The sequence below is a fragment of the Varroa destructor genome, unplaced genomic scaffold, assembly GCF_002443255.2.
Source record: "Varroa destructor unplaced genomic scaffold, Vdes_3.0 BEIS01000003.1, whole genome shotgun sequence".
Lineage (NCBI taxonomy): Eukaryota > Metazoa > Arthropoda > Arachnida > Mesostigmata > Varroidae > Varroa > Varroa destructor.
In genome coordinates, this window is record NW_019211456.1 from 28,487,766 (window position 1) to 28,498,634 (window position 10,869).

Here is a 10,869-nt window from a genome sequence, read left to right on the forward strand (position 1 = left end):
CACTTTATTGGTAACATACGGCTTACCAGCTTGTTTCTATACTATACAATAATTGGGCTATTCCATTACTAGTTAACATGTCATGAAACTAGCGATTTCATTTTTTAATATTTTAATATCACGAACTATAGCATCTCAAGACCTTACGACGATAAGTTAGAGTAACCCCGTTCGAAACAAACCATGGTTTCTTGAATACGCTTAATTTATTGGATCCATATGTAGGAAGCTGTTGAAACATGCGCGAGGCTAAAAATAACGTTTCAGTTTCGGCAGTGAACTTATTTAGCTAACTTATTCCACCAACTATTTAGCTGGTGACTATTCATCTTGATGGCCGAAATAAGTCAATGTTAGTCAGCCCCTTCGAATAACCGCACGCTTTCGAAATACTGCTCCGTTTCAATGTTGTTTTGAAATGTTTATCACCACACTCTCCTCTTTAATAAAAGACAATCGGGATAGGTTTAGTGCCGTTCTGTGCTGCGCGTATTGAAGAAAAAAACGTTCTTACAGTTTGGCTTCTGCAGCGATTTCCTATGCTGGGTGAACAGTGATTTCCTCTGTGAGCTGAAAAATGAATCACCGAGATCCCACGAAACCGCCATACTTCTCAGCTGGAGAGCGAACGTATCTTCGAGGAACAGCAGCGTATCGGTATGGGAGGACCATTATAAATGTGTTTAGTAAAAGTTATTCAGTAAAAAGCAAAGTTCTATTTATGTTATAGTAATATTCTTGGCAGAATCGTTGTGTTCTTAGGCAATAAGATGTTTATAAGAGAAAAAATTAGTTACTTAAAACTATGCCGTTTCATTGCCCTGAGAAACGGTAAACAAACGACCAAACTAGTCATAGTATTCGTTGCACCATGTTAACATGTTACGTTGGTATGGACCCAAATACCCTGCTATGTTTTGTAATAGGCGACAGTGATTCATATATATGCAATAGAGCTAAGTCGATTTTCTTATCATAAACATAATACTATGTGGAGTTATCCTTGAGCATCATCGGCGTTGGTATGATTATTATTTTATAATTAAATATCTTAAATTTTAGTCGCTCTATGTGACCAAGCTAGCGTGATTTAGTCTGTGAAACATCCATTATTTGCGATGTTCTCAAGAAGTTAATAAATGAAGTAAAATCACCAGCGCACTACTAGACATAAATTTACCCGCTAGGTCTATCGGTTTAAAGACAACACCTGGATACCAAGCTTAGAATATAGGCGATTTCGGACCACTATACGAATAAAACATACAACATGAGTTAATGAAACGATCTCATTCAGCGACACTATGCGATTGTGAGTCGTTTATGGATTGAAGCAGATGAAAACCATATCTATTTAGCACTTCTCTTTGGCCACTGAGCTTTTTTTCTTTATCCAAATTAATCGTGATGTAAATAGACGCCCACTTGATTGCATGTACTGTCCAAACTGGTTACTTCTAATTGCTAAAAGTCCTGCTCCTTCAAGACAAAAAAGCGATAGCCTCTCTAGGTAACTTGTGAATAGTGGGGGTAAAAATTCATATAGTAGCGCTGCAGCAAAAACAATAGTTGTTTCGAGCTTTACGTTCGGTACTGTTCTAGTTAAGTATTATTTCAGGCAATTGGTTTCTAGCATAAACAAAGTGTATTCACGGCAAACAATTTCGGACGTCGCTAAGGTTAGCAGGTAAACACGTGACTCTTGTACCATCACGGAAAAAATAGTACATAAAGTCCATTCAAATCGTTGAATGGGAATCAAGTTAAACTTATTTAAAATTCAGCTCCATTGATGATTCTACGAACCTCTGTAAATATAATGTGTCTCTCCTTTGATCTACTTTTATATTAACTTAATTTTATACGAACTTAATTAAATCGACCTTATTGTGTCTTTTTCGCTCTCTGTTCTTTTCGTACTGTTTTTTTTTACAGAAACCAGAGGGTAATTGCCGCTGGAACCACTTTTTGTCTCACCGCACTCGGAGCTGTTTTCTATGTCCTGTTCAAAGATCGTAAACGCGAATTGAACGTGCCTCTACCCGTTATAAAAGGGCCATTTGTACGATTCTTAGATGAGGACGGCAAGCCTCTAAAAACTGACCCCAACGAGGTCATTAAGAACGCTTGGAAATCATACCTTGAGAATATTTCAGACACCGAGCGACTCAAATTTTGGAAGAGGGAGTTTTGGGTACCGAAGTAGTTCAGCAGAAATAGGTTAGCGTAAAACAGCTTTTGTCAGCATTCTCTTGGAAAGTAGTTTGTTGTGGATCTATTGAAGTATACAGATAGTCAGAGTAATAATTCTCGATTTATTGGACATGAACAAGGCAACGCGTGATGTATGTTGGAGTGTAGAATACAAAGTGGCATAAATAAAGTTAGAGTTAAACAAATTAAATTTAGTGCCTCGATTTTTTTTTTTGTAACATAAAACACAAACTCGCGAAAAACTAACATGAGACTGATACGTTCAATCAGCCAAAGCGTTTGACGAAATTAGAGCTGACATGTAGGGAGAGAACATATTGTATTATAATCCTACAATAGCCCATAAATAATTGAATAAGGGAAGTGTCGCAGCTCTATAACTAGTAATACCATAATTTTGATTAATAAGCGTCTCTTGATGTGACTTTGCCGCTCTTCTGTGTGAGAATTTATATATATATATATATATGTTGGTAGCGGACGTTGATCTCAAAATTATAGCGCAGAGGATCTATATTAGAAGGGTTTAATCTGATGACATGGAAGTGGTGCATAATTGTGGGTGTGGTAAATCGTCCATTACCAAAAACTTACTAATGATGTTTTGTGTTATCTGAGTGTCAGCGTAGTTAGGAGGTGAAGTGAAGAAACTCGTGAATTAAAGTTGGAGAAGATTATATGGCAAATTTCTACTTTCGTAGTATAGTATAAAGAGGTTTAAGACTAATCACAAGAAATACATACACTAAGGCTTTCTTAAAAGAAAAGTGCTGTACATTGCCGTTGATTTTAACCACGGATTTGGCCCGTTAGTCTGATATTAAATAGAGACGAAACTGATACTTCGTATGGCGTTATCAGTTCTGAGTAAACTGAAAGTGGCCAGCAAAAATAAGTGGTCATATGTATTGAATGAAAGAGGGATTTAAGTTAACGGATGTTGCGTTGCGTGGCGAGGTCGACTACGTTAAAATATCATAATTCGGTTTCTTTTTACTAAGATGGTACCCTTGAACAAGTGTAGCTTCTTCAATCTAGAAATTTTTTTCAGCTCAGGTTTTTAGCCGGATATTTTTACTGGCAGGTCTGAGCTCGATTTGCCCTAGTAGTAGGCACTGATTTGTCATAATTCTTTACCACTCATTAGAATTTCAAGTGTTTTAAAGCGAGCACGGCAGTACAACAGTACATTTGTGTCTGATGATTCGTGATTAGTCATTAAGGACACGATTTTCAGTTAGGATTAATTTTAGAGTCCTTCGATAATGTTGCTTTCCAATTGCATTAGGGTGGCGCAATGTTTTTATGACTTGTTTATATTAGGACTAAAACAGGAGTCGCTGTTGTTTCAGTTCGCGCCAACAGTAAACAAGTTATTGCACGATTATTACCGTTACTGTTCATACTACCTTGTGACAGCAAGACTAAAACGTCAGATGAGAGAGTGCACGGTTCACACGTGTACAGTTGTACACGGATGGTAAATATAGTACGTGAAGAATAAACAGAGGAAAGCTGCCTTATTGAGCAAACACAAATCACACCATATTCTGTAGGGCTCTGTGCTTTCAAAAGGAGATTGAAAGTGAGTGTGTAAGTGATCGCATTTTTTGGTAAGAAATTTTCTTGTCTACAAATGGCCTTTTGAGGTATATTTTATAGAAACAATTTTAGTTCTCAAAAATGTGACATTTACATATTCGTATTGAAACAGCTTGCACCCTGCGTTAATCAGTGAATGAAAGATAGCGCTAATTACACATCTATTTTTTCATAACCTTGTTTTAAAAAAAGGCTTTATCTCAGATAGTCGTAAATCGCAATTACCCAAAAAGGCAGGTCATTTTCCTTAAATCGGCACCGTCCTAACAAATGGGGGGCATCATCTTAGATACGTCCTGTATTATATCATCTTCGAGAAGCTAGAGCTCATGGTAAACATTTAGCAAAGCAACATGGAGAGATACTTTGCAAGTAGTACACGTTAAAAGGTTTAAGAATTCACTGTTAAAAGTTTTATTGTAATTCTCTATATATAAAGCCTGTGCTTAAAACGCACGAAGTCCTGATATGTTCAATCACTTCCTCTAGAATCGATAAGTTCAGTCTTTTGAAGTAAGGATTATTATGGTCATTGCTTTTTGATATCGTTGCGGCATTCACAGATAAGCAGAGCTGACTCTGTACGTCGAGGTGGGATTTGCCAGTGTGAATTTGATGAGTGTATTGACAGATCTCTGCAAAAAAGATATAGTCAAATGCTCCATTTGTGCAGTAAATTTTATTGTGCCCATTGAAACTATTTATGTACCCGTAAGCACAATGTTAAAAGTTTCCTTCTTGTAAAAGTTAAAAGTTTCATTTCTGGTAAATATTTTCCTAAGAAATAGGATAAGCAAGGGGTGAACTGTTTAAATTCTCTTACTTTTTTCCCGTGGTGCGATGTAACAGCCGAAATATTTTTCTAGTATATCAACTTTCTACGACAAGCAGTTTTCAGGCGATATACAATGTCACGTTTATCGATTGCGAGCTTTGTGTGTGGCACGAGTTATCGACCAGTCGGTGCCAATGACGTTCAAATCTTATTTGATCAATAGTTTTTTCTACCTGTGCCTATCGGTAACTTCTAGATCGTTGAGTAGCACGTTCAGTCCTAGGTCTATTTGTATTTACATTTTATATAAATACATTGCTTCTCCGCATCGTGTCTTTTCGAAATGAATTGTATCCCGACTGTCTTGCTGACAACCTCTGTATATATCTAGTCTATCTTACGGACCTGCCAATCGTCCGTTAACGCAGTTTCGATTTTGGGAAAGTATTGGCCAACGTTAAATATTATAATACATTTGGTTCATCAATCAGTATCAAGCGAACGTTGACAGGACTGTCGAGAAACACGACACTAAGCTTAGACTTTCAAAACAAATAAGAGACTGGGCTAGTCATAAACCACCTTTAAAGTTCTATTTACCTAGTCTCCGGGCCAGATGGTTCCCCAATACGGTACTTCTATACCTTTATAGATGTCTTCTTGAACCGATAAATACAAACACTATTGCCCGGTTTGGGATGCGACATTTTCTCGGTACTTAAATGTGGTATCAACGAGATAGCATGATGCTATTTTGAATATTTATTGGCTATCCAATGAGCTTGGCGTTCTTACAGTACCACAGTTACGTACATGCCAGGTTCGTTGTCTGGTGCACGAATGAATATACCTGTTGGAATCTTTGAGATAATTCGGCGTGTCAGTATTGAGGTGTTGGCAGGCGGTAAACACATATCAGGTACATTGACACGCCTTGTAATTTTTGTCGGCCACTTAACTGTGACTGTGGGAGATTGAAGCGATTAGTAGTACGATACTGGAGCTTTTAATTTCAAGAAGGCAAAGTTGACACCGATGGAACTAGCGAATTGTTGCACGAATAAGTGGAGTTAATTTGTCAAGATTAATTAGTCATTAGTATTAGTAAACTGCATGCCGAACTTTTTATACGGCTTTGCTAATTCTTTATCTCGGTATAGTGGCAACAGGTTTTAGTTAGAGTTCCTTTTTCGAAGCCGTTTCTAAGTTTGACACGGGTGGTCTAATTATCCACCACTAAACCAATTGGTACAACGTTTTCTACTGAAGAAAAGACCCTGCTTTTTCGCCTTTTGTGCTAACGATGAGTTTGTAACTACACTAGAGTCATTTACTTATGATAAAGTAAAAAAAGACATGAACTATTTATAGCGAGAGTAACACTATCGACAAAACAAGTACTCCATATTATTCAATAACTCAAGTCGAGCTAAGGCTTTGATAAATAGAACAGCTTCCTCTTTTGATCATAATAAGTCACTTAAATTAGCAATAGAAATAATCTCTGTTCGATACACCACTCTGTTCGATAAAAAAAGTTATGGTAAATTTAACAAAATCACAAGGAAACCATCTGTCCTTTTCTGGGTAGCAGGATCAATCTAAAATGTATTTATTTTGCCCTAAAATGTAACCGGCACAGTAGTTTCGACGGTTATGCTTATAGCTGAAAGGAGCCAAGGATCGTTGACTAAAACCCTGCCAACGACGTATACGACAGGTATGATTAGATGAAGAAACTATAAAATATGACTGCGCGTTCCGCCTGCTTTTTCCGAGTACACCCTCGAAAAAAAGGTATTCTTATTGTGCTTGCGACACGTCCCTAACAAAAATTACTAGTCCTACATAGTAAGTGACGTTTTAGTAACTTTAGATGGGCAGTATTATTATTGAAATGCTGCAGAACTTCTAATTCTGTAGCCCCTCTGGAGTCTACGACATATGGGCAATATAGCCATAGTATACTAAACTATGCAAAACAAAATCAATATTATATTTGCTATAGGTCGAAACGGATCTTTTTGATTTCACGCTTGTCGATGTAGCTTTAGAAAAGCCGTGCATATTCACTGACAATTATCATATTAAACAGTGACATGCGAGAATAAATCGATCAAGTAAAAAAAAGCGTAACGGGTCTTGTTGGGCATGGACTCCGGAACCTTAAACATGCCGAGGTTCCTAGGAGCTGTAAATTCATTATTTGTTTTGCGTGCAGAAAAGCGGCACTTGAAATCTTTCGTTCCCAGTCCCCGAGATTTTCTACTTTTTTAAGTGGAACATTGCATGTCTAATGTACAGACCGTGACACACCGTTTGGCGTGTTTTGGTGAGTAAAAGCGAAAGAAAGCGTATAGGACCACAGTGCTCGCTAGACAAATTCTAGTGATTCGGTTAGGACCTGTGATTTGTTTTGATTGAATCAATATACAAACTATTCACGAAAAAGACCGCATAGTTTTGAATTCCTGTAATGTAGGGAACGCACTAATGTCACACTCAAAAAGAGTCTGGGATAGTGGGACAGCGAGTAACGTGTTTCCGTGAGAAACTTAGGGACGCATGGTTGGCTATGTTCGGGTCCGAGCGTAGACGCAGGCGTTCTGTGCTGGGAGGCCGCCGTCTAAAACGCTTAATAATTTGAGTCTGGACGTAAAATATACCTATGTAACAATTCTGGTGGTATACCAACCAAGTCGCTGGCACATGTTCTCTGCTTCATTTCGAAACGAAGAAATTTCTGGTCTAATTTAATCAGGTATTACTAGTCATTACATACATTTAGGTGTTTCAAATGGAACTTAATACGATCAGTTATTCAACTTAAACAGTTTTAAAATTCGCACAGTGAATCTACTACAGTCTGTGGGGCTCTCTTGGTAACTTAGGGGGTGATAATTACTGTGTCTACGATAGAATTCAGGACTAGACTTTCTTACTTGCCGGAATATAAGATGTATTGTACATTAGCAGCGCTTAGCAGAAACCATTACTAATTGTATTAAAGGTGTGCAAAGGGAATTTTTTAAATGATAACATTGGAAATGTTTGTTGAAACACTGCCAAATTGATTCCCCTGATATATCATCGGTATCTGAGAAGTAAAATGCTCATACCCTCTCTCAGTAGGACAGATCCTGTCCTATAATGACGTATTGAATTCGACATCGATCATTTTTTCACTTAATGGATCTCAGTTCCTAAAGCAATTGTCCGAAGCAAAATTGTTGACAATTGTTTTGAGTTACGCTGGGGAGTGGGGCGCACTTGCACTGATCTTTCGTTAATTTATATAAGATGCGTCGCGCAATATTCCTTTCTCGAATAATACCATTTCTCCTACCCGGTCACTCATTACAATTAAACAATAAGCTATTTCGGTCGCCAACCGTCGTCTAGAGAAAAAGTTCAATTAGAATTTTGCTTCGCACTAGCTGATTCATTCGCGTTAAGATAAGCAAGTTTCGAGCTTTTCGGCCAGAACTGCAGACTGCGCATTGTATCAGAGCTGGTCCCTCTACCCTAATATATTTTGTGAGTTTTACGGCCGGTAATGCCGTTAAACGTTTCCTTAAACGACCGGCACACCGCAGGCACTCTCAGACTTATCTATTCTTTTCAATAAATACAATTCATTAGAGACATGATCGACCTAAAACATAGATTATGCAACGGACTGATAAAGAAGGTGTGGTCTCCTTAAAGATACATTTAGCGTGAGAGAGACAAATAAGAACAAACAGTATACTTGCAGATGGTAAACATTTAAGTAATGTGAAAATTCAAAAGTTACAGTAACAAAAAACAGATTAAACCGTATGCAACCTCATAATAATTCAGCTCAACAAATAGCTTCTAATGCTTATAAACCTAAGAAAGTTAAAAACCTGAGTTAAGTTCTATATTGTAGGTAATAAAATAAAATAATTGTAGGTAATGTACGAGCTGCCTTACTGTATTTGGAGCCGTGTGAATATATATCGTCGCATAAATATCATATTTAGTGATTAATGAAAGATAACTCTCTAAGATCCTTTTTTTTTTTAGAGGTTGTGCGAAAGCCAGTACATTACTGTTCGAATTTCGATATGTAATCATTTGTATTATGCTCAGGGTAAGCGCTTTACTATTGTAAGCAATTTACACCGATCCTAGAAATTACCACGAGCAGGAAGCTGGTTTTATCTCAGAAGGATCTGCCTTGTAACGATGAAGAGACTGTTCAAAAAAGGCTGTTTGAAGCAGGCGTGGAACATCGTTGTCCTATATTATCTATATTCACGTCTTATACTATGTCCCTGCGAACGAACTTGTTAGCTTTTGATATGCTAGAGTGGGCATAGGTAGTTTAGATAACCTATTTATCGTTAGAAAGTGCAGGATATGCCAACAGATGTCTGAAACTATTTCAAAATATTTGAGACAGAATAGTACAAAAATCGGAGGCCGATTTAGTAGCATAATGCTTATTTTTTCCCAGCTCCATACGTCGGATGGTCAAACAAAGGTGCTCGAAAGCTTTTTGCGTGATCGTATTTTGAAATTTTTGGGAATCAATGTATGCTTAACGGGGATTTGTCATAATACGTCGGTTAAATACCAAACTCAGATATACGTTTCATTGCAAATCATAGAAGTCGTATATAAAGCTAAAAAAAAATCTTGTACGTATTGAATAAGGTCGCAAGCGCCAAGTTTATGCACCCTGTGGGATTAGAAGAAAACCCTATGGTTCCAAGACCCCAATAAGTTAACAAGAATGGCTCAAAATGATTTTTGAAAAGATTTTAAAAAATAATTTAGACAGGAGTAATTCAATTAGCACATTGGACAAATGTAATGGTCATCTGGATATAATGGCGCAAATACTACGGTTCTCTCCAGCCCAATCGTTGTTCATTCTTTTCTTCTCTAATATCTGCTGATGGACGAATGATCTAGCAGGATTGTCTTCATATTATGATCGCTCAATTGCAAACTAAAGAGTGTTCCTGCCGTTCGATCCTTTTGTTTGACCGTTATGTAACCGGTGCTTTATGAAACGGCCTGTATTTAAAGATTTTGTTACAATATTTTCAATTATATATGCAATTACTTTTGTAATGTACCAGTCTATCAGTCCTAATCTATGTTGTTGATTTTCAGAAACTTCTAATAGATTTAGATTGATTGAAGTGATTGAAAAGAAAATTTAGCTAAGGACTTAATGGGCGAGGTAACATCATTAAGATAGATAAACCTAAAATGGACGAACTTGTTTCTTCTCAGGACACTGTAGAAGGCTTCATAGTATCACTGTAAACCCCGGCAGCATAAAGACGTACTTATTTCGTCGTGGCATCGCTCCACATATCGAAATGTCAGCGCAACCTTAAGCTTCTAGCCTAATTTTTGTTGAAAGTTATGCTGAACAGTATTTCTTTATATAGCGCACATGTCGTCTTAGCGTGTATGGGGGAATTTCTACGGCGGAAACTGTCATTGACAACCGAGGACTAAAAACGAGGATCATTCCAAAAATATACTAATACCAAAATCATGCGGACTAATTTGGTTTCCCATAATTTCTCGATTAACTACTTGTCTGTGTTTTATCTTTCATTTGGGCTCCTTTAAAAGCTACTACAAAACATAGACGAATGTGTTGCTCACCAAATTGTATTACTTAGTGTAGTATCCTAGCATTACTTAGTATCCAAGCTAAAAACTTATAAAAGTTATCTGTCAGGTTTCCCGTGAAATTATGTGAAGTGCGTTTGAAGAAATGTGAGCAAGCGATAGCATTAAGGCATTATTTTGTACTGGCGTTAACAATTGTTATTCTAAATTACTGAAAACGTAAAATAATACTCCGTTATTTTTTCTGCCTGTATTTATTTTATCTGCGCAGCTTGTAACGAGATTTGAGTTTCTCACACACTGTTAAATAACTATGAAGTATTTTTTCTTATCGGGCAACTTAGCCATTCTAGATTATAATTTATTTTTGCTACTTGTGTTAGTAAAACTGGGCCACTCCTTCGCATATTTATACCAAAAATTGGCCAGTGGTTCTTAGGCGAGACCGTTGCCTTTTTTAGTCCACCTCAAACCTTGTCAGAATAGGATTGATGATTGCTTTTACTATACACCCTTTCAATGTTTCATGTAAAAATTGATCGCAGTGAAAAAAAACATGCGTCACCAATTACCTACAGAGGTCATGATAGGGTATGTCAAAGCCTGGTAATTCGTCTTATTTTCCAGACTTTTTACAAAAATGTTTAAAACGACAA

General features: G+C 37.1%; 1 protein-coding gene across 2 annotated transcripts; it reads left to right on the forward strand.

Moving 5' to 3' along the window:
* The first annotated feature begins 391 nt into the window (after positions 1-391).
* LOC111246996 (uncharacterized) lies at positions 392-2,404 on the forward strand. 2 transcript variants are annotated; one of them, XM_022797494.2, is made up of 3 exons: positions 392-657; positions 1,619-1,687; positions 1,936-2,404. In XM_022797494.2, the coding sequence occupies exons 1-3, from the start codon at positions 578-580 to the stop codon at positions 2,204-2,206; spliced, it is 420 nt and encodes a 139-aa protein (XP_022653229.1). In that variant the 5' UTR covers positions 392-577; the 3' UTR covers positions 2,207-2,404. The 2 variants fall into 2 exon arrangements, with proteins under 2 accessions (XP_022653229.1, XP_022653230.1); XM_022797495.2 differs by lacking the exon at positions 1,619-1,687 and having other exon boundaries at positions 410-657.
* Positions 2,405-10,869: the final 8,465 nt, after the last annotated feature.